This window comes from Fulmarus glacialis, unplaced genomic scaffold, assembly GCF_000690835.1.
Source record: "Fulmarus glacialis isolate BGI_N327 unplaced genomic scaffold, ASM69083v1 scaffold21866, whole genome shotgun sequence".
NCBI classification, from domain to species: Eukaryota; Metazoa; Chordata; class Aves; order Procellariiformes; family Procellariidae; genus Fulmarus; species Fulmarus glacialis.
The window spans coordinates 20,015-44,679 of NW_009217770.1; the positions used below are offsets into that span (position 1 = coordinate 20,015).

Genomic DNA, 24,665 nt, shown 5'->3' on the forward strand with positions numbered 1-24,665 from the left:
TTTGTAAGAATAAGACTTGCCACAGTGTATGGAGCCAAGTGTTCCCTTCTGAGTCCCTTGAGTTACCTAGTTTTTGGAAGACAGTGAACATCCCAGATAGCATATTTCAGTAAAGCAGCAGTATTCGAAAGCTGAAGAAAACATATTGACTCAAAATTAGCCAGCCCAGGATATATTTGGAGCTTATTGCCCTGTTATCCTCCTGCTAGCGGACAGTGAAGCTTCAGTGTATAGTGTTTACATCAGTGTTTGTTAACAACATTTGTCACTCTCTTGAAAGGGATTACAGCACATGGCAACCTCAGTGCTGTCAAAGTCCACTGGGCTCTCGCTGTTTCCTGGACATGTTTTTACGTGTTATTCTTACTCAAGTCATCTTTATAGATGCACAAAAATAGCTCTGAAGGGATGTTTTTAGAATGTGTTATTTCAGAAACTGAAGTTCAGGATGCTGTCCATGATGACTGCGTAGTGTACTCCGCAATCGAAGAGGGTTGTTTCTATCCCCCCGACCCTCATGGCTCCTGTTCTTTTAGAAATGAAAGGCAGAATTATGTTAGTTTTCCTTTTGAAGGCTCTGCCTTAATCAGGAACAGCTGCATTGTGAGAAGCTCAAACTGCTTCCATTGTGTTCTATTATTTATTCTGAAGCCTGATGAAGATGTAAAAAACAAAAACAAAAACAAACAAAAAAACCAAACAAAAAAAACAAACAAAAAAACCAAAAAAAAAACCCCAAAGAAAAACAAAACCAAACCAAAATGAAACAACAAAACAACAACTAAAAAAACCTTAATGCCTGCAGGAAACAAACTGTTTTTCAGATCCAAATGTGCAAGAAAACAAGAGGTTAATAAAGTTCTGACACTCTAGAAAAGCAAGTTTTTGGTATCCTAAGTAGAACTGATACTTCTTGCTTCCAGTGTTCCCAGTCCTCACCGATCCAGGGGATTTTTCACATAACTAGGTATTGTATAATTTAAGATATATTAAATATGTAAGAAAGTATGTTTTTAGTTACAAATGTGACTATGTAAGGTAGGGTGTTGAAAGAAGTAGTTACACTTACCAAGTGTGTTCTGTGTCTAGGTATATTCTTTTATAACGGACATCCAGTAAGACAGGTGGATGTCGTTGGGATAGTGGTTCAAATGAAAGAGCGAGATGCCTTTTATAGTTATGGAGGTAAGAATGTTTGTTTCTTTCTTCTTGCACTTATGAGCCTTCTAATCTTAATTACCATTAGAACTTAAAGGTTGCCTTATTTGATCATTGTCTGTTCTTGAAACAACTGTGCTCTTATCCTAACATAATGTATCTGCAGCTCAGATTACTTAGCAAACTTAGGGAAGCTACTGGTTTTTTCCACTTCTTGCTTTGCCACTGGACTCTACCATCTTCCTCTCATATATGTATGCAGTTCCTTTGGTCAGATATAAACAGATTTAACAGTGCCTGAAAATGGGAAGTCACTTCTTCCTTTTTTGAACCTTAGAAATCCCTTCTGACTTTTTGTATGTTTTGTCCTACCTTGGAGCCAGCTTTTAATAGCAGTCAGGATCTTGTTTATATTTAGATGCGTAAAAGTCTAAGCAAATCTAACTCAAGCATCATAGAACCGGTCCTTACCAACACCAGCTGGGAGTTGTCTCCTCCCTATTGCTTTTCCCAATATTCAGACTATTTTACTAACATGGGAACATCTGATTGTCATTTTGTTCAGCTGTCTTTTTCATCTGGAGAAAAAGCAGAGTGGAGTAGTGGTGATGTGGCAAGTTTCAAAAGGTGGGGGAGGTCATCTCACAGTAGGAAGGGGGAGCCAAATGCAGAGGTCCTATCAAAGCACTTGAAGGACTCATGTCCAGTGTCTTCCTCTGCCATGGGTTTCCACCTGATGGAGGTAAGTCACAGAGCACCTCTTCTTACCCAATTCCCTTACAAAATTGAGTCAGCAGCAATTCCCTGACTCACAGGAGTATTGTGAAGATACACTTGACAACTTACCCAGGTCCCAGCTTCCACACCACCTGCAGTTGCATCATACTGCTGCAGAGTAGCATTAACTGGTAGTGCATATAGCATGCCCTTCACTGGGTGCGGCTGCTTAGAGTTGACTCTATGCTCTATAGAAATGTCCCTGCAAGTTTCTTAGAGTGAATATTTTCTAGATTTTTTTTTTTTTAAGTCTAATTTCTGGGTGTTTGTTGTTACCCTGCCATTATGCTAAATAACGAGTTGACAGTAGATATTTTGAAGCACAAGTTTCTCTGGCACTTTAAGCAGCACAGGCTAAACAAGCACCTAAGTTAAGAGACGGAGATGTAATTGATGATGTAATGAAGTGTTGAAACATAAATTGAATGTCAGCTACTATTCTTTTATTGCACTGGTATGCAAATGCAGTTATCACTTCATGAGAACAGAGGAAGACAGAATCAAAATGACCAAGGCAAAAACAATTCTATGGGCAAGGATTTCCCACGCTGCTCTCAGCATTAGTTTGGATGTAAACTTGTTGGAAATGTTTGATTGGGGCAGAAAATGGAGGAATAGAAATAAAAAGAAACTGTGGAGTAGTGGAATTAAGGCCTTAGTGTTAGATCAGCCGACCTTTAAGTACAGCTCTCAGTGAGCCTGGCTTCCTGTTGTCCTTTCACATCCAACTCCACTCTTTGTTCCAGCAGTTCCTGGTTTGAGCTTCCGGGCTACCTGCCAGGGTGCCCCTCCCCAGCCTGCCCTCCCTTTCAGGCAGGCTGACTCTGCCAGTGTAAAATTGTAACTTCTTAGACAGTTTCCTGCTTGTAACTTCTTGCATCTCTCAGTTCAACAGGCTCTGGTTGGTGAGTCACAGAGCAGGCGTTGCATCAGTTGGAGTGCCACACACTGCTCAGTACTTGCTCACTTTCCGTCTGCTTAAAAGTGACTTGCAAAGCAATTCCGCCTTTGTACTTTTTTTCTGATAGAGAACTGAAATGTCTTTGTGTCACTGCCACTCGTCACTGCCTCCCATTTCCTGTCTACTTCAGAATACACACCGCTCATTTTAAGAGAATCTTAGGTCCTCTCTGTGCTGAAAACCATACAGCCAAAACTGGTGACAAAGTAATTGTAAAAGAGAGTGAATTGACTCTTTTCTGGCTTAAAAAAAAAAAAACAAACAAAACTACATGCCGTGTAAAACCTGATTTTGACATTTTGATTTGATTTTTTAATTGCTATTATTATGATCAATTATGAGAAGGATATCTAATTAAAGTGTAGCTTTGAACAAGCTCATGTTTTAGCTAATGCACCTTTCTGACCTCTTTTGTTTTTTCCATTCCTTTTTAACAAACCCAAACATCACATCTAGTTTTCCTTATACTCCAGAACTGTCTTGAAAGGCTGAAAGGCACTTGCCTTAAAAACAAATGAAAAAAATCTCACCAGGATCTCAGTAGGCTCACGCAGGCCTTACAAGAGCCATACCCTTTTTGTTACAAAGAAATAAAAATAAACATAATTATCTCATTTACCAGATAGCTTTGAGAGTGCTACCCCTCAAAAAGTTAATGTAAGAGTCAAAAAAACCCAAACAAACAAACCCACAAAAAACCAAACAAAAGTTTAAACCCAAGGAGATGAGGAAGGGCGGCACAGGGAGCACAGGAAGTTTTCAAAAGCTTGTAGACCCCTTGAGTGCATTTAGAATAGGTTAACATTCCCCTGTCTAATTAGAATACAATTGCAAGAGTTTTCATTCAACTGTGCTTCAGGAGTTATTTGTCTTTTTGCTCAAAGCTTTTATTTGTGAGCTGGGAAAAATTTGTTTCAGAGCCTTGCTCTGCTACCAGATTCCCTGTGTGGTCAGGAACAGGTCAATCTCTCCAGGACTCCATTTTCAGCTGTTAGATTGATGAGGAGGAGTCTGGCCTGCTAATCCTTCAGTCTTGTTTGTTTTTTTCCTAAGCCCTTCTTAGGAAGCATATCTGTCGCAGTTGGTGCAACAGCCAGTTGCAAGCTGGAACATCTAGAAGCTGCAGTAATGTAATAGTGAAATGTCATCTGCCCTGTTTCTTATTGCTGTTGCTGGCTTGCATGAATGACTTGGCATGGTATATTTGGGCTCTGACTCCTACTAAAATAGTTGCTTTTTGTCTGTACCAAGGAGAGGAAGTCCTACCAGCTAGATCATTATCTACGCTCTGGTACAAAATTAAAGCTGCTGAAATAGCTGCAGACACAACAGCTCAAAAGGGGGATAGCAATGAGATGAGCATACTTTTGTGATGGAATCTGGAATTGCCTGCATCTTATAAATGCAGCTAAGCCACTGGGAAACAGGAAGGCAAGACAATGATTTAAAATTGGACCCCCCAATAGGGAGATTGTTTCAAAACATGTGAGACAATGCAAAGGCATTTTGCTTTGATGCTATGGTTCCCAGAGGAAACGACTGCAGGTACCAATCAGTACCTTCCTGGTAAACATTGCGGTTACTTTTGTAGTCATGGATCTGGTTTAAGGAGCAGAAGAAAATTGTAGATTCCAATTTGTGAAGAGTGGAAGCTCAATCTTGGAGATGGCTACATTCATGGAGCAAAGTGCTTGGAGCATTAACTGGACTGGAAATGTGATCCTTTCTGTGGTTTGACAGATGTTTAGTGCCTTTTTATTTAAAGAGTATTTGTTGGACATGCCATCTATACAGTCTCTTGATCTGTAGAACAATTGATTCTTCTGATAGTTTTTTAGTTTTCTTTGGGTTTTGTCTTTTTCTGCTGTACTTGACAATGCAGTGCCTGGGGCAGAAATCGCAAAACTTACTTTGATTAGGTACTAGCAAAACAGGAAAATCTAGACAGCTCCCGTGCTTAGGAGAAGGTGTTAAGCTTTTTCAGCAATGGAAGTGGCTTGCATGCCACCAGTACGTATACTTTAAGTTGGGAATTCCTGGCCTGGAGCAGAACCACAAGCATGTGCTGTCCTCTGTCCTTCCTGGCTAGAGGAGCTGCCTTTCTGTTCTCTGGAACATCTTCTTGTACGCGAGAGGCCAGCAGACTTTGTGCACTATATTAGCGTGGAAACCAATGCAGCTGGAGGTTGCAGCACTCCTAGGCTATTCACATGACTGTACCCCCCAATGTTGAAGTGCTGTTTTCTCACTGTTACAGTAATGCTTCTGTGTTTTGTGTCTGGTTTCCTATTTTAATTTGCCTGGATTCAGCTTTCAACACTGATTCTTCTTCTGATCTTGTCAATGAGATTAAAACCCTTTAATATCCAATATATGTACTGAAGCCTCATAATTTATATCAGTGCTTGATCTTGTTTTGAGAATATACCTGTTACTTTGCTGACTATGCACATAAGCATGGTATTTGGTGCTGAGCTACTTCCACAACTGAAACGACTGTGGATATTATTTCGGAGGTATAAGTAGGGGTTGAGCACCCACTTTCCCTTTCAGACTGGTTGGCACTAGATATACTTGGCAGTCATCTCTCTACATATCTATGTATCTTCACTTCTTGGAACACCACTACCTGCTTTCTTACTCTGTAATTCTTGCAATTTTTTTTTACAGTGGATGATAGTACTGGAGTTATAAATTGTGTCTGCTGGAAAAATCCCATGGTAGCAGAAACATCTTTATCAGGTAATTTATCAAATAAATAATTCCTCTTTTGACTGTACATTTTTGCTCATGTCTGTCTTACATAATTTAATAAACGATCAAACTTGCAGAAGACCAAATTCAACTCTTTTTTTTTTTTTTTTTTAAAACCATCACATCCTACAGCCTGGGCCATTTTGGGAGTTTCGTATTACTTTTTGTGTTGTGTCCAATGGTGGTGCCAATAAAACCACTACATTATGACCTGTCATGCCTTTTCCTTATCTGAGTAATACGGTATTTCAGTTCTATGCTGTGACATTGTTCAGAGAATCCTCTTCTTATGGTTCTTCTTGTGATTTCATCTAGTGAGGAACTAGGCTGGAAATCTGCCACATGCCACAGCTTCTGTTTCCAAAGTCCATTGACCAGCAACCTGGTATACGTTCCCCACCCAGTGGTTTCAGAATTCATCTTCTCTTCCTTGTTTGCAGTCATTCTCCTCCTGCTCACGCGTATACTGTCAGTGATGAACTCTAGAGTAGCTTAAAACACAGTGGGAGGATGCCAGCAGTCTCTTAACATTTGGGAAAGTTCTAAATGTGCAGAAATCATGCATTTGAAATGAATCTATTATTGCACTTAGTAACAGAAGAACTCACTAGTGTCTGGCTTCCCCCCCCCCCCCCCCCCCCCATTTCTCATAGATCAAAGCATGGAATACTTTCTACTTTGGACCTTCTTGAAAGCTCATGTAGTAGATTGACAACCCTGATATGGAGCTGATCAAATCCTACTGAAATAAATGTTACTAGTGTCATCTGCCAGTGTTAGGGTTACATATGCACAGAATGGGGAAAGGAAAGCTTCATGTCAAAGTTAAAAACTCTGTCTGTGGAACAGGCCCATGTATACAGACAGATAATTCATACTTACTTTAACAATGATATGACAAGTGGTATAAACAATCCCAGCTGGAACTTGGAATCTAGAAGACAGCTCTCACTTTTAGAGAGGTGATGTTGTGGCACAGCTTTCCAAAAAAATAATGGGGACCCACAATAAAATCAGGTTTTTATGAGGAACTTAAATTCACTGAACGAATTGCATTCACTGCTTGAAATAGAATGAGGATCCAGAATGCTTGTTTCATCCTTGTGTTCTTATTTTACATGGACATCAGTAGTGCTTGCATGGACACTATGTTATTAATGGAAATTAATTCATTTGTACCTGCTAAAGAAAACAGCTCCTAGGGGACACAGGAAACTTTCTTCCAGCCTTTAGTAATTGTGATCAGGTATACTTGGATCATTAATCAGGTTTTAAGTTATGAAGAATTTATTCTCCTGCAAAGGTGTGTTACATAAATGTGAAGTTCTGTCAAGTTGCATTCACCTCAGTGTAGACATCAAATTGCATCACATTAATACTTTGGCCCCACCTCAGATGACTCATTCTTCTCTTATGTAAAAAGTACAGCTGACCTTTCTTTTCTCCTCTCATCCATCTTAGCATGACAAAATCAAAAAATTACAAAACCCATTTCAAATTAATGTTTCAATTTTGCAACCCATCTATGACATTTTCATTGGTAAATCAGTATCTCTTCCCTTTTACACTTTCCCCAGGTGAACTACTTAAATATAATACTGTAAACTAACTTTGTCACCCAAGAGTTTTGGTACCCAGGACACATGGTGCCTGGGATCTTATCCCTTTTTTAGTAATATGACTCCTGTGATGCTTAGGTGTTTGGATAAATGCAAAAGGACAGTCCTCTTGGCCTTAATGCCTGATGTCCTTTCCCCCACTTTTTACAGGTCGTCCAAGCACACCCAGCAGTCTTGCTGTGCTTGAACAGATGAAGAAACTCCAAGAAATGGTGAGCCAGAAAACCAAGCTGGAGATCGGGGATATTGTCAGGGTTAGAGGTCACATGCGAACCTACAGGCAACAAAGAGAAATTCAGGCTTCTTGTTTTTGTGAGTGTTATGGATCTGTGACATATGTAACTTAATTGTCTGAATTTGTGAGAAGGTCTAAGCTGTATGTAATTCACTGAATAATTTCCAGTTTATTTTCTGGCATCTCATTTTTCTAAAGAGATTTTCATCTGTGTGTCTTTATTTCAATTTTAGCCGTGTAAGGTTAGAAGACACACTACTTAATGTGTGGGATTAGATTGCCTGTAAATGAGGCAAGATGACTAGCATGCATACAAGAATGCTATGCAGATACTGTGGTTGGATATCTGTGAGAGTGACTTGCTCTTCAATTTGCTTTGTGTTGAAGTAGAACAGCCAAAGCCCATGGGAAGGGAGTTGGTGACCTTTTTATGTCACACTTCATCAGAAGCATCAGCTGCTTTGGAGAAACGGTTGCTGTTTGTCGCAGCCTGTATAATCCATTCCATGGGCAGACAGCAGCATATGGGCACATTGTACTACTGAAGCCCAGGTTCTCCTAAAGTCTCTGGCTCTGCAGAATGACTGAGAAGTGTTCTTCATCTTCAGTCACTCAGGCACAGATCTGCAGGTGCTGCTCCTGTACCTGACAGGTCTTTGGGCAGCAGGGTTCTGCAGTCCACTGCTTACACCCTAGGAGCTTCCAGTTACATAACTACTTCTCTTCTCCATTTCTGTGCTATTGTGTAAGAGTTGGTTTTCCCCAGTGAAATCTTTCAGAGACAATACTGAAATGATTCCTTTGGTGGGGGGAAGCCCGTCTTTTAAAAACCCTGTGTAGCTCAGATTAAAACTCTGTAGATTTTTCAGCTCTACCTAAAATCTGAGAGGGTATTCAACCCTCCTTTCCAGACAGAAGATTTATGAATATATAACCCATTCAAGGGCTTGTAATAATACCATTATTTCATTAAAGGAGAGCCACGCAATTCAAATAGCCTCTAAATTGCTTTCACTTTGGTCCAAATAAAGCTCCTTACTATGTGTTAACTTCATCCAATGGATAAAGACTGCTGAAAGGTAAAATAGAGATCATAAATTCTGGTTAAATAAGTTGTCAGACAAAAGCATAATCTGCAATGCACCACAACAGGTTATTTACCTCCTTGTAAACTGTAAAAGCAGGAGTGGCCTTTGTGGTTTTGTTTTTATAAAACAAAATTTGCCAATTTAATACTGGCATGTGAAGCTCTATTGTGCCTCAGGTATGCTTGCTTAAAAGATTGGTATGGCAGTTCTGGCCAAGTATGTATGTTCTTTTTGCTGCTCCAGATAAAGTGGATGATCCTGTGTGTGATGTTCAGATTTCAAGAATGCTGGAGCTCCCCTGTCTCTATAGAGAAGTTTATGATAAACCTTTCCAAGATCCTGAGGAGGGACAGAGGTAAATGCAGTATTCAGACTGGTCTTGGGGCAAAGTGTGGGATTTTATTATTGTTTATTTGTTTTTGTAATAACTGTGGAGAAAGATAGAACAGGGCCCCACTGTGATTTAGACTCTGCACAAGCATGCAGTAGCAGCCTGCTTTTCTCCCAAATAATTGATGATCCATACAGATGAGATACCTGTCCATAATCTGAGAAAAGAAATATAATGCTGAACCAAAGTGAATATTAGGAAGGTAGTAAAATACTGTTTACAAACCTCTTGCATATAGTAAAGAAAGCTGGGGTTTGGAGCAAGGTTTGGGGGTGAGGTCAACAGATTAGATGGGGGAGTGTCCTTGCCTGATTTTGTTTTATGTGTAAGGATAAGGAGCTATTCCATTGAAATGCTCTCAACTTCTGCTGCCTGTGTCATCATCAAATCACAAATACATAACCTCAATAAACTGAGTCAAACACCCATTCCTGTATTCAGTTTAAGGGTAGCTGGGTTCTTATTGGCAGGTCTGTTGCATGTAGCGTGCTTTCAGAGATTGCAGATCTTAAAATCACAACACTGTTACAGCACATGATTGAAGAGGAACAGTTGGATGTTTATTGCATATAAAAATGATCTGTTTTAATTAAGGGTTTAAATTCAGATTCTTTAAGGACAGTAAAATACCTTCTGACCTTTGAAAACCCGTCTAGCATGCTAACTTCAAGTAATTGTTCTAAAAAATGTTAGTAGTATATTTCTTGCCTTTTGACATGTTCTATGTATTCTTGTAGTGGCCTGGAGGGTCAGAATTTCTCAATCAATATGCTGCATGACAAAGTGAAAAGCTTTCTATTAGAAAACAAAATTCAGACCTTTTACCAACAGGAGTTGGAAACAATTGATACTCTGGTGTCGCTGGCTGGTATGCATCTACCCAGTCCCAGCTGTCAGGAGGTGAGTGAATGTAACTGTTTCAAGTTTTTAGTGAAGGGAAATAACAGCATGTACTTTTTTTAAGCATAAACAACCAGATCAGAGACTGGTGCCTTCAGGGGATTCAAAAACCACAAGTGCTTTAGCTTTAGCTCTGTGCATGAATTATTTACAGAGCTTGAGGAAACCTCGTCACTTGAGACATACAAAACTGGACTGAAGAAAGCCATATGAAAAAATTCTGTTGTTAAGGGTAATCTTGTATTAGGGCTGAGTAACCTTACAGTCTGCAACAGGCACTAGCTTATCTAAATCTGTAAGTAGTGGCAGTATCAGAAAAGGAGATTCCTTTAAGGTGCTTGAGCTGTTTGGGGCAGATGTTTGAGATCCTGAGTTTGATCAGGAGAAGGGAGCACAAAGTCTTTGTCTTGTTTCTCATTTGAAGCTCAATATATTAATAGAGATGTAGCTTTCAAAAGGAGATTATAATGAGTGGATGAACAGTGCTCCCTGCTACATATTTCTGGTTTTGGAAATCCCTAGTTGTGAAAGGCCATGATTGAAAGGATCAGAAGGTGGGATTTAATTGAAATCAGTTTACATGCAATTGCGTGGAACCAAACTGTTGAGAAACTTTCCAGTGAGATAGTATGCTCTTGATCAACCGCAGAATGGGAAATAGAACATCTTGTAAAATGGCTTTATATTACTCTGTGCTATTTGGCTAAATTAAAGACCAGATTGTCAACTTGTGTGAAGTGGTAAATTTCTGCAAATGTAATAGAGTTATGGCTTTTACCATGTTACCAATGGCAACTGAAACTTAAACTAGAGCATTGTGACTCACTTGTTTACTTTTTGGTTTTCTGTAGAGAAATAAATCCATGGCAGTCATTTTCACTGCCTGATTCTGATATGCACTGTAAAATTAAGTGCTATGTTATGTTAACATCGGATGTTTGTTTAATTCTTAAAAAAAAAAAAAAACCTAACACAAAAACCAGTCCCTTTGTAGATGAGGTCAAATAATAATGAAAAGTAGCTCTATTCTTGTTGGCCCCTGTGAACTGCTTCTGATAGCTGCTTCTTGATAGCTGTTTCTCTTATTTTTATTAAAGGCATTTTTGCCGTTTGCTTTAAAGCAAGCATGGATATAAACAATAACAGGAGCTACTCTCATTTTTGACAGAAAAGTTTGATACTAGAATTTCCAACATGGGACAGGGTATTTTTTCTAAACTAGCCGGAACAGTATTAAAAGTTCCCAAACACTTTACATTAAAGGAAGTAGTGGTCATTGTGACTAAGACTGGAAACTTCCATCTTTGAAGTTTCAGCATTTATAGAAAGATCAAGATGAATAACTTGCAAAGCCATTTAAAGTAGGAACTGCTGCAGAACAAACATAGAAAGGCACAAAAATAAACCAACCAAAAAAATCAAACCAACAAAAACAATGTAGCATCAGTGTTGTTAGCAGTCATGAGGAGCTATCATAATAATTAATAGTTGCTCCTGACCCTGATGCAAGGGTGTGAGTATATGTCCCAGGAATTTGAGCACACAGATGCTTATTTAGAAATTGCAGTTCTCCCTATTGCCCTTTGGTATTAATTCCTTGCAAAGAGGCTTATATATCTTTGCATAAGAAAGAACCTGCAGTTGTCAAGTGACCTGAATGCCTTAAGAGGAGCGCCTAGTAATGCTCTGGAAATGCATTTTGTTGTTCCTCTGCTCTGTCCCTTGAAGGTGTCGCGTCTCATAATTGGCAATGAGTCAAGTACCCAGTTTGATCCACAAAAATAAGTGTAGTAGATCCGATTTCTGTTCCTCTTCCTTTCTTTTCCCCTCTGTAGTCTTCTGGTTTGCGTCACCCTCAAACCAAAAGGATAAAGGGTGCTGCTAATATGGAACAATGTTATTTCATGCCTATTTGGCAAGGCAGGAGCTAGATGAGTGGACCAAACTAATCAGGTCACACCACAATAAACACACTTGTTCACTTCTTACACTTTTCCTGGATGTGAAAGGATGAGTTATTTGAATGTATAACTTTATTTTTTTACCCTGATTCCAGTGTTCTAGAGCACAGTTGCTGGTAAACTCTTTCCTTGCCTCTCTCTTCCTTTCCCTGTGATCCTAGGAGATGTGGTGCACACCCTTCATCTCTTTCCCAACTTTTAAAGTACTTGCACAGTGTTCATCATAGTGGGAGGGTATCTTAGCATGGAATATTTTCTCCAGGGAGGTGGTGAGCTGCTGTGGAGTCACTGGCAGTGGAGCGGAGCAGGGGGTGAAGATGGAAGGAGGTAGCTGGGATAGCTTGAGGTAGGCAGCATCTCTCTGTTCCTTTTCAGCATTGCTGTGCCCTGTCCCCATCCCATACATGTCCTACAACACCTAGTTCCAGTCCTAATGGCTCCCCAGCAGTGCTCTCCGGAATAAATTTCCCTCTAGCAGATGACATATACTAAGGAACATTTAATTTTATAGTCTACAGAGGATGGGTAAGAGAATTGGAAGGCTTGGTGTTTTTAATAATAATTAAAAATTAACAAATCTGTTACAATTTTTAAAACCAGTGGAGCTTTATTTCACATAACCAGTGCCCCCTCTATCCTTAAGCTGTAGCCTTTCCCTCATCCCTTAAAACAAATGACTTTTGAGACTGGAGCGGTAGGTACCACAAGGAAGACTACAAGCAAAAAACCGAAAAAGTAATCTTGTGCTTAGAGAACCTAAAGAGCGTACTTGCTGGACTTACGCAATTCTGTCTGGCAAATGGACAAGCCTTTGCTTCCTTTTTTTTGAAGAACACTACATGTGAACTTGATCCATCCAGTTTCTCAACTGGATTAAATATGACTTGCAACCAGCCAGTCTTGATTAATCATTTTTAAGCACTTCTTCCATGCATAAGCTATAGTGTGTGCTATTTTAGTATTATCATTCCAGATTGTGTATGTCACTAGCTTGGACACGTAACTTGGGTTGTGCTTTCCAGACTCTGCTGTTTGAATTTCTCTTGATTTGAATATTATCTCAAGGTCAGCAATGACAAGTAGTTAAAGTAGGGAGTTTTACAGTGTTGTTCATACTTACTGTATGTACCTTGTACATTGTACTGTAGGTATAACATAGTGCATTATACATTCTTGATACTATGTGCTTGTCTTCCTGCCTCTTGAGGAAGCTTCACTGCTACTTTAAATATGTATATTGCAAAGCTTATTATAGGACTTCAGGACTGACATGTCCAGAATCACTATTACTAAAATTGTCACCTGTCTAAGCCAAGGATTAAACATTGCATGAGAAATTGCAAAGGGCAATTCCATGAGTAGAATCACGTGCGTGGTTATACCAGGAAACTTTAACACCATCAGGGTGTGTTGTGATTCATAAAGAGCCAAAGGTTACATACTTTCAGCGTTTTGAACAGACTGACTAATTCCTGTACCACTTCATTCTTTGATCTATTATTGACTGTACAGAGAGTTTGTCTTGTTTTAAAGATCTGAGAATAACTGGTTGCACAGCACCAGCCCACTAATCTGTGTGAGACCCCTCAGATGGAATATGTTGATTAAAATACCAACTTAATTCTGGAGACGTGGATTCTTCTGTTGGCTTTGCTGCAGAGTCCTTGCCTGGTCTTGGGAGGGAGGGTAGTGATGGTAAAATTGTTATTTAATAGCTGCTTCTCTCTCGGGGTGGGGGGGCACGCAGAAAACGTGTTTTGCAAAAGTGAGGAATTATTTTTGGATGCTCCTGTGTTTGGATGCGCAGCTTCATTTATTTGAAAAGGACCTGATTTAGGGGGAAGGGCGGGAACCCCTGCTGTCAGCACTTCAGGGAACCTAAAATTGTGCACCCTGAAACTAAGGCATGACGAAGGGGGACACTTTGCAAAACGAGGTGTGAACATTGTGAGAGGTAAATTCAAAATCCAGATTCAAATCTTGCTGGTGCTTTGGATCAGCAGTTAAACTACTTAATACCTGTGTTTCTCAGATGACAAGCTTTGTAAAAGTAAAGTGATGGCTAATAAGCTGTGACTCAGAAGGAACTACATTAACAGCTACAATACATCTTTATAACTATTGAAATGCAAACATTTTTCAATCTCCTCCTGAAATAAAAGCAGGGATGTGAAATCACATAGGATTTCATAGTCCTAGATTTATTCTCTCTGTGTATAGTCCCATGTTCAGTCTCCTGTAGATTTCTGCTCAGTAGACTAAATCACAAGCTTAGGTGTACATTGGCTCTGAAGGGGGCATCCAAGTCCAGAGGAAATGAGGGCCTGGTTTGGCATAAAAGAGAGTGGTAAGGTATTGGGAAGAAGTACTATTGACTTATGAATTTGCAGGATGAGATGCTGGAGATATTTTGGGTGGACCAAAAGAACAGATTAAGTAATTTTAGATTGTGTTCACAAAGAAACTCCTCAATTGTTGCTTTACTCAAAGGGATGGAGAGGAGAAAGCATGTTCTAGAGCACACTAGGAAAAAACCCCAAACTTGTCCTGTCATTTCAGGATAATATTAAAGCCCCTGAAGAGGGCAGGAGCCCTCATTTGTTCTTCAGGAACAGTCCTTCTGCCATGGAGCCCTTTCCCTTGGACTCTGCAGCACATATGAGAGGGTGCTGATATGTAGCAGCTGCTTACTTATTTTCTCACTCCCAAGCCTGCCTCTCTGCCTTTGCTCTGTCAATGCCTTGACTTGCATTCTTAGTGATTCTGTTTCAGTACCCGTCCAGGCTGAGCTGTGTGTCAGTTCACGCAGAGTCTGTTTTTAATTATCTCCCTTATCTGACGGGATCTCAGTGTTAAGCCAAACTGAATAATTATCATGCTTCTTTGGAGATATTTTTATCTTTTTTTCTCCCCAAATGTTTGCTTTCACATTAAAAATTGATCAGAGTCTTGAGGTGGTTGCTTTGCTAGCAGTTTCTTAGATTCTTGAGGATTTATTACTGCATTTGAGTGAAAGGCAAAGTCTCTTCATTTTACACATGGCTATGAGAATGTGCTTTGCCATGAGAAAATATTCACTCTTCACTTAATCCTTCCTGCTACGTTTTATGTTTGTTTCTTCAGTTCATCAGAAGAGGCATTATGAAGAGAAATATGGTAGTGGTATTAATGCTGTGACTGGAATGGTGTCCAGATATACAGTCAAGTTTGTAATTAGAAGCAGTGTCTGTTGTTATCCAAACTGATATAGCTGTGGTGGACAGGGGGACAGACAAACATTTGGGCACTGAAGTCCTTTGGTCTGGAACAGGAGGAGAAAACTGAACTGAGAATAATAGCCATTGTTCTATGTTAACTATCTTGAACTATTAGGTGATTATTTTTGACTGTCGATTTGAGAGGAAAAAGATAGTTAGCTGTTGTGGGACCGAGCGAGAGATGTGATTATGGCCTGCTGAAATATTGAGGATTAGCTGGAGGAAGGGGATGGAGAAACTTGTGATGCATGCTAACGCTAATATCCCTACTGGATCTCTGAACTATTTCTAGTTAGGCACATCAGCTTCCAGGCTTAGAAACAGTTGGAGTTTCACTTGAGACTTGCAAATGGATATGAATGAATTTTTTGTGAACAGATATTCTTCCATTGCTAATGTGGTGTCTGTTTCACATATTTGTATGAATTTGTTCTAGTGCATGGTGGTTGCCTGTTTCACTCCCAAGGCTTCTGTGAGTGCATCTGATGAGTGAAGCAGGATATGTGAAGTCTGATACTTTTGTTCAGAACAGGGTGGGAGCATTTACAGTGATAGTTGAAGAAATGGCTTGGCAAAACTTGCTTTGATTGCTCTGGCGTGGTTCTAGTTATCACATGTTGGTTTGTGGGAAGCAGTTTAGCTCTGTTCTTAAAGAAAACCACAGGGAGCACAGTGTGCTCCCAACAGTTGAGGAAACAACAATTTGGGAATTGAAGCAGTCTGTGTAGATAAATGGGAGGTTGAAGGACATAGTAGGACAGATAAAGATGGAGAACAGTAAATCGTGGTCTTGCTCCTATCTACCCATACTTTCCCCTCTCCACAACTTATTCTTTATTTCCTTCCACTTCCCTAGCTGTCATTCCACTGTCTTAGCTCTGCTCTACTTCCAAACAAACGCTGCTTTTCCCTGATTTTTTTTCTCCCCTTCCTTCTCTTCTACTCTGTTAGATGTGTCCCAAACACAGAACACTTTGTTCTAAATAACCTCCTCAGTTACGGACTTCCAGGCACATTGTTCTCTTTTCACAAGAGACTCGTTTCCCACCTGCCCTCAAAACTGAATCCTTTGTTCCCTTATCTCGTATACCTGTCTTAATTTCTTGTATGCTCTTTATCCTTTCATTTCATTAGGCTGTGGAGAAACTCTGGAGAGCATGATTAGAATGTGTGTAAAAATTTGGAAACGAAGGGGACAAGAAACAAATACTGTTCTTGCCAGTTTCCTCCTTTTCCTTGAACACTTCCTCAGTTTCAAATCAGTATATGGGAATCCAGTCCCCAGCACTTGGATTCCTCCTGAATATCACCTTACAAAGCACTGATGTCCCTATCTTCCTACCCTTATTAGCAGGAAAACTCTGAATGTGAGCAAAGCTTGATTAGCTAAACAGGCAAATGCTCTACGAGCATCACAAGCCTATTCCAAAAGAGAATTCTCAGTACATAATCAAATAGCTGCTAAATACAAAGAAGGCAGTAAGGCGATTGTGGTTCCTTATGAATAGCACAAGCTTCTGGTGTTTGTTTGTTTGGGGTTTTTTTTAAGCTCAGGGATGTTGGTTAATTCATACATAACAGATATGATTTGTGAATTACTAAATGAAGAAAAATGTGTAACAAAATCACCTGAAGTCCTCTTGCTCTTGAAAGCATCTGGAGCTTTTTGCTGGTAACTTTAGTTGAGCTGCGATTTCTCACCATCTACTTCATTGCTTTCTTCCCATCCAGGTGAAGTCAAAAAGTGACTCCAGTTCCAAAAGGATTCACAGTGTTTTTAAGGAAGCAATAAGGATGCTACAAGAAAAAGGGGTGGTTTTCCAGAAACCTAGTAGCTCCAAGGACTTATACCATGTAAGAAACTGAGCTGTGGTTGCAAACAAGTTCAGGGGTATGACTTTCATAGTCAGTAGAAATGTTTCAGAAACAGTAGAAATGTTTCAGAAAGAAGCTGGACATCCAAGTGCTGTCTGTTGACTCAAAAGTCTTATCTGCAGCTTACTTCACTGTCGCTTTTACCTCTGTATCACCCACTGAGTTGTTCTTTTTGTAACTCAGCACCAGAGTTAAGCACTGCTGCTGTTCCAAGTGCAGTCTGTGTTCACTGGGTTGCCAAATTGTGTGCTGATGCAGCTGAGCACACTGAAGCCTGGGACAGTTCTCTTTATTGAAGTGGGTTGAAAATTGGTGTTCTACTGAGTTGGTCACCCTCCTTTGGGTTGAATTTTGGTATATCATGTTCTTCACCTAACTCATGGATGCTGCTAATGGTACTAAAAATAGTAACTGAAGATTCAATGTTCATTATTAGTCTCGGAGGCAGTATGTAATGCAGACTGTAGTTATGACAGTGTTAGTTTAGAATACATCATGGCCTTGGATTGCTTTTCAACAGCCATGCCGTCTACTGTGAAATAGACTGCTATAAGTTGCCAGTTTCTTCTGTTTTCTCCAGGTGACTGACCATGACAAGGAGCTGCTTAAAGTGACCCTTGATGTGATTAAAGAAGACTGTCGAAAACCCAGGCGTAAGTAGCAGTGTGATCAGGGCTCTGAAGAGCTGGTGCTGATATATTGATGAGAGTATCTCCTCCTGCTGCTGGATTAGATATGCTTCTTGCCCTTACCCTTGAACTCGGAGCTAAGTTGCTGGTGTAGCTAATCAGTATAGCTAAAAGCGGGAGTGCAAGAGCAGCTTCCTGTGAGCACGGAGAGAAAAAGAGCAGGTGTGCCCAGCAGGAAGCAAACCTCTCAGATCTGAAATAAGCAGCCATTATCTTAGATCTATATCTTTTGAGAATACTTAGATTTTGGGAGGAACCAAGTGTAATGAAGTTAGGTCAGCATCTAGCAGCTGTTGCTTTGCACTCTGGATAACTAGCAAATCTTGCTAGTTCAGTTTCTGCAGGGGACTTGACACAAAAGTGACCGTACAGAAAGGTGAAATCCCCGCCTCCATTAAATCAACAATAAAACTTACTTAAGTCAGTAGGATATTCTCTGTAGATCTTAAACTCAGGTAGAACACAGGTGGTTGTTCTTTGCAGGTAGGGATTTCAGTCTAACAAAATCCACTTCTTTTCAGATAATGTACCTCGTATGGCTTCTGAGTTATCCCTGTCCCTCAAGCCTATTGTGTCTTATTGCCATAGTGATAGCTTGTGCTTGACTTGAATGTCTACTAATTACACAGGTGCATTGCTACAGAGTTTCTTTCAATTCATTGGGCAGAATGTCAGCAGGGATCACTTGCTGCTGGAGTGCAGCTGTTTGTGGGGTAGAATGCACTTTAGTACAGAATAAATGACTGACTGGAACATAAGGCATATAATCTTAAATCACTCATATCCTTACACTGTCATAACTATAATAGTGCTTGTAGGGCCTGGTATATGATGGTTATCCTGCAGTGAAAAAAGGCTAAGTGAAGTAGTATTATTTTTGAGTTTTCAACTGGCTACCTTAAGCAGTGGTACAATTGTAGACAAGGTTTGTAGGTGGGGGTAAAATTCTGTATCTTTGGGGGATGGAGGGATTAGATGCTACTGAGCATGCAGATGAAGATGGGCTCATTTGCCTGAGGCTGTTTCAGCGCAACAAGTTACCATATCACATTGTTTTATTGTCTTTTATCCAATTAACAAATACAAACATCTTCTCTGTAGGAGTCAAGAGTCTCTGCCCATTTTATACATCAGCTAGTTCTCCTGGAACCTGTTTTTTTTTCATAATTGTGCCACTATACAGGCCAGAACTTTTATACAGTTGACACAGGACACTGAGTGACTGCTTGGTGTAACTCCCCTCTTGTGCGTTTTCACACTGGTAAAGTACTCTCAGTGCTCCATGAGAGATTGGGAAGTTCTTTCTCCCAGTCAGGAGGAGTCAACTTGCAGAGAGAAACTTGTAGATCAGTCACAGAAAAGACTTTGAAGAGTCCTGAGTCCTCAAAGCCATGTTTTCCGTACTGAGCAGGTTAAAAATAGCAACTGCTTTACAGAGCCTCTTGTTCTCCTTGAAGCTTTCCACCTACTTAGTTTCTTGTTGTAAAGAGGACAATTTCCAGGCCAGTGTCTTTTTGCTAGTTTTCAGAAGGACTGTTTCAATGTCCTGGTCACTGGTAATAGAAGATTTTGAGAAGGAAGGCCAAGAAGCTTCAATCAAAACCAACAGGGTACTGCGGCTATTTTATTCTCACTGAATGATGCAAGAGCACAGAGCTCAATGTAACTGTCGGACCCCCTCTGCTGGTGGGATGGCAGTCGTAGCCACCCGCTTGGCCTTGACTAGTGAGCAGGCTTGTAGTGAGAAAACAAGAACACGGCAGTGCCTCAAAAGCTTTTGCTTGTTTGGACCTATTTTCCTTCAGCAGTCATATTAATCTTCCATGACAGGAAGACTGATTTATGATAAACCAAACTCTTCTCTCCAATGAGTTACTTCTCTGCCAGTTTTCAAGGCAATACCTCACTCCATTGCTTTATTTGTGACACATTCTCAGGCCCAACCCAGCTGCCTGGAACTATTGTACAACTAAAAAAATCCTCAACGTGCCTAGTCAGAGCTCCACAAACCCTGATCTGTAATATGCCTACATGACAATCCTAGTCCTTGGCTCCAATTGTAATTCTGAACAGCCTGATCTTAACTGCCCTCATGCGAGGCCACTGTGGGTCTATCTAGAGGCTTAAGACAGCCAGAAAAGAATGACAGTACATTTTGACTTACATGGTAAGTACATGGTAGACTTAGTCCAGATTTGTTTATTTCTTTTTTTTTCCTTTTTCTTTTTTTTTTGACACATTTGCTCTGGTTTTATGCGTAGATGAGGCTAATAGTAGAGAGGAAAAAACCAGAGCCTCTTGAAGTTAAATTTAATATGTCAAAATGGACCCTGTGTGAGATGTCCACAGTGGGAAAATGCTAGTTGTTCTATAACTCTGTCCTCTCTGATATTGGTAGTCAGGCAAGACAGTTAATCACAGCCTGGCTTACCTCAGCTGGTAGACAAAAGCTAGAACCCAATATGGCAATGAAAGAGGGACAGCATCACTCCACTGCGAGGAGTGTATTCCCTCAAAGCTGGGTCGTAGACTAGAAGTGTTACTGGGTTACTTAATGATTGTACACACCTCCAGCTACTCCAAAATGCCATTTTCTACCAGCATCTAGGAGGAAAGTATGTATTGTACTACTGTTGGGTAACACTTGAGTCACTAACTAATTCATCGAGACTTAAGCTAAGTTACTGTAGATCAGGGATGGGCACTTTGACCTTCTTATGACAAACCTATGACTAATGCAAAATGCAGCTACCTGCTTTGTTTGCAACAACAGTCACTATGACCAGGTAGAGGCATTGTTCTGTTCTCTGCACTTATCCATCCTAGGGTGGTGGACGCATTTTTGGCTACCAGCCACAAAGGTCTTTCATCACAGTGGATCACTGACTTCTAAAGAAATATCTTTGCCTGAATCACAGCCTAATAGGCTGAACTGTTTATTTACCAGTACTCAGCATTGCCTCCTGTCTACCAGTGACTTTTCTCAGAAGCTTCTAAGGCAGTTCTGGGCCTCAGCTGATTCTAGAGTAGAGATTGGCAAAAATAAAACCAAAGGCAGCAACAATAAAATACAGGGATCTCCCTGGCCCATGGAAATTTCTCAGTACCCTTATCAAACTTACCTTACATCACGTGAGCTGCGGGCTGAGGAGGAGGAAAGTAATTTGTGCTGATGTGTCTCATTTATGCTAGTTTTCCATTGTTAGCCATGGAGGAGAAAGAAATCTGTTGTGGAGTTCAATACTCGGGGAGACTGGGAGCTTGCAGCACTGATGATTAGTGGGTTTGTAGGGTCTGCTGGGGGAAATGTTGAGTGGGACTGCTGAGCTTCAAATGATGGCTCCACCAGGCACACAGTAGCTGCATGCAATACTGCAACTATTAAGGACCTTTTGTCTCTGGCTAGCCCTCTAGGAGAGGGGATTGCTTTTACATTTCTGTTCTCTTGTACATTTTCAGGGTTCATTCCTCTTAAAAGGAGATAAAATTTGATACTGAAGTTCTGTGACTTTCTACTCCTGTAATTGAGTAGTCTGAAGTGTGGGGATGGGATTGCATTGCTAGGTGAATGAAAGTTGCACTGTAGCAGTTTTTCCACAAGATGCCAGCATTGGGCAAGCAGTTACAGGTTCTCGCCACCGACCTTCCTTCTGTTCTAGACGTTTTTGAAGTTGGGTATGAGCAAAAGGATTTTCATTTGGTTTCTTCTGCAGTTGCGGAAACTGGATGGCTTGCATAGGTGGACAGTGGAGGTACCCTTAAGTTATTAACCTCATCATTAGGTTGTACTGAATGAGCCCTGTATATTAGAGTTTGCAAGACTGATTATCTTTCACCCTCATTACTAGTGTTACAGCCCTGACACTTCCCAGAAAAGTCAGTGGGAACAGTTGATAACAGGAGAACTGTAGGCACAGACTGGATCTCTTCCCTCTGAATACATGCATCTCTGATTTAGTACCTAGGGCATTCTTCCTCTCTGACAGCTGTGGTTTTTTCATGACTAATCTGGATTATAATAGTTAAAAAGAGGCAGTTAGACTGAAGTCGTTCCTCCATGTCTGGCTGCATTTTCCTTTTTTTCTGCAGATGCTGAAAAAGGCTGCCATTTCCTTCATGTCCTGAGTTGTGTTCGGCAGAGCTACAACCCCTCTCTGGCTGAAGAGGTGATGCACCGTGTCTTGGAACTGCTGGAGAGTAACAGTGATATTATCAGCACTATGGAAGGATATTACATGGCATTTTAAAGAGAAAAGATAAGATACATTTGTTCTCGTCCATTCAGGATAAAGGAGGGAAGAAGGAGAGGTTGAGTGACCCTGAAAAGCTGCTATTATCTGGTCTGATGTAGATGGGGGGAAAAAAGAGCATTCTGATTCTGCAAATGCTGGTTTTGTCCAGCTCTAGAGAAATTGTCCAAATACTTGTTTTAATATTCTTGCTGACTTCCTCGTATTCCTAGTGAAAGTTGTATCAAACTGAATCTGGATATCCTAATACAGCAGGGGAGCTGGAAAAGAAGCTGGGCTCTTTCCTTGCAGTAAGATGTGATACGGCCATCCTCACATTTACATCCAGTGAGCCCTAAAGAAAAGTCACTGCTAAAGCACTGTTTACTGCAGTGGTCACGTCAGGACTCGTTTTTCTGGCTTAAAGACTGATCTTGTGATCTTTCTGTACGGTAATAGCTGTGGATCTTTCATTTTATGTATACTTTATAATAGCTAGAGAAAGGACATGCAAGCAAGCAATCAAAAGATTTGCCTGTCCTTCCTGGCTGTGTTGGTGTGCTCTTGTCTATAAATATGTATTCCTGAATGTGCACAGCTTTCCCACTACTAACGCAGTCCTCACTTTTCTCTGAAAAGTAATATTCAGAAACGGGGTCCTGCATCCCTTCCCCATCCTGCAACCTTGCCCACTGCTTGTCAAGCATGTCTGGATTCCCCTGGCTACCGTGTGCGCTACTGATGTGCATTGTTGTGGATTCTGTTCAGACCAGAATTCTCAATATCAGCCACCATTTTGCTGTTTATTTTTAAATTGCTTCCTACATCATAAATGGTAAACCATAAATCAGATGCTTTGGAAAAGAAAATATGAAAGCTAGCAAAACCCACTGTCATCTCCATGCTCCCTGTTGCCTTTTGTGTCTTCTTATCCTTGTTACCTTTGGCAAAAAACACTAGCCATATCTGGGCTTGCAGAGGACAAGACATTGATGAAATAACACGGGCCTAAGGAAGGTTACTGTGCAAGATGTTTTATCTGGAATAATCAGAACTCTGTTATGTGCCACAGTTCAAAGCCTGGAGTGTTCAGTATTTATCCTTAGAGAGGTCTTGCTGCTGCAGGGGCTTGTCTGTTTAATTAATCTGTTTAATTAATGGTGTGGAGGTGAGACCTTTAACTTGAAAAGAGTAGAAAGGATTGAATGCATCCTTCCTCCTTCCTCTGCACCTTCCCTGTAACAGTTGAAATAGCAGACTCCCAGGAGGCAGATGTAGTGGTAAAGCCCTATAAGGATTGACATAGCAGGGAAAAATAAACCATATGCATGAGGAAAGCCAGTGAGTAGCCCCATGTGTGCCAGGTCTCTGGTTTGTTGTTATATTATATGCCTCATTCCAAGCCCTGGCTGCAGTGAGATATAGGCTAAGAGAAAGGCATGACAAAATATTTGGCATTTGCATTCAGAGGCCTGTGGAAAACTCTGGCCTTAAAGAGATGGTGCATTTGTCCATGGTGGAAGGCTATGTATGAATCATTCTTTTGCTGTAAATTCCCTACTTGCTGCAGGGCTCAATAGTTGATTTCCCTGCAGGGTGCCCTAATCCTAGCATTGCTGCTCTGTTTTGAGTTGGGTACCTTCTAGTCAGATCTTAGTATGGGCCTGAACAGGTGCTGAAAGGACGTACTTGTGCAGAAGGAAATAAAAGAGAAGAGGATTAAGAAAGAATTGTAGAAGTCGTCTTCCTCCCCCCAGCCTCCTCCACAAGCATCTCTGGAAAGCAGGGAAAGAAGTCCAGATTCTGAGTGAGGTGGTACTGAGGGGAATTGCAACTTTAATTCATGCCTGCAAAAAGATCTGGTTGGCCACAGAGGAGATTTGCTTCAATTCAGTTTGAAGTGATGCTTAAAAACAAAGGCTGTCTATGGAAGAAGTAGGTTGGAATATCGATTCCTAAATTCAGACTCACTTCAGGAGTTAATCATATGTTACTTCTTGATTATGGAGAAGTCACCCACTTGGCATGAATTTGAGGATATTTTAAGGAAAGTATGTCATGTCTTGGACCATATGGAAGAGCATGGCACCTAATATAAGAGATTGACTTGGCTGTTTTCTTGAAAAGTCTTGTATTAGCAGAATCTGATTTTGCTGGGAAAGGGTTAAAAGAACACTGCTAGCTCAGAGGGAAAGGTGATCTCCTCTTTTAAGTTAGAAGAGAGAAAGACTCTGGTTCTCCTGAGGGTAGTCAGTCAAGTGTGTGGGCTGGATGAGTTTTGGGAGGAGCGCTGCGCAGCTGAATCTTGGAGGAAAAGATAGTCTTGAGATCGTATTGCTCTTTAGGGTCTCTTTAAAATAAATTCATACCAAAACAGGATTACATCTTTGTCCTTTGCAGCTTGGATAGTCATACGCACAGCATCTAATGTGTTCTGTTGCCTCCAACTTTGATGCTGCACTTCCTGTGTTTTAGATGTGTTTCTGTGTGTAAAGTCTGCCTAAAACCCCTGGCCGCCTATTTTCTATGCATTGGAGATTGATGCAGACACAAAGTGTCTTTCCTCTCTGTTCTGCCCGTTGCAATTTAAAAGCACTGATCAACTGCGAAGTGTCAGAGATGAGGTGGGAAGAATTCATCTTGGGAAAGACAGATAAGTGACTCTGGAAAGAACCTGTCTTTGGAAGTTTTAAAGCTGGTCCTTGCTGGCGGTGCTGGACTTGCTTCTGATTGTGGGTACATTCTGTTGGAGATTGCCCCCCAAGAACAAG

At 40.7% G+C, this 24,665-nt stretch overlaps 1 protein-coding gene across 1 annotated transcript in view; it reads left to right on the forward strand.

Annotated features, from left to right (window-relative positions):
• OBFC1 (oligonucleotide/oligosaccharide-binding fold containing 1) overlaps positions 1-21,912 on the forward strand; it is a 25,640-nt gene extending 3,728 nt beyond the window's left edge. Inside the window, exons 2-9 of the mRNA XM_009579807.1 lie at positions 1,090-1,185; positions 5,567-5,638; positions 7,420-7,581; positions 8,836-8,947; positions 9,721-9,883; positions 16,833-16,955; positions 17,557-17,629; positions 21,755-21,912. Coding sequence (XP_009578102.1) covers positions 1,090-1,185; positions 5,567-5,638; positions 7,420-7,581; positions 8,836-8,947; positions 9,721-9,883; positions 16,833-16,955; positions 17,557-17,629; positions 21,755-21,912 — 959 coding nt within the window. The remainder of the gene's footprint in view (positions 1-1,089; positions 1,186-5,566; positions 5,639-7,419; positions 7,582-8,835; positions 8,948-9,720; positions 9,884-16,832; positions 16,956-17,556; positions 17,630-21,754) is intronic.
• The last annotated feature ends 2,753 nt before the right edge of the window (positions 21,913-24,665 follow it).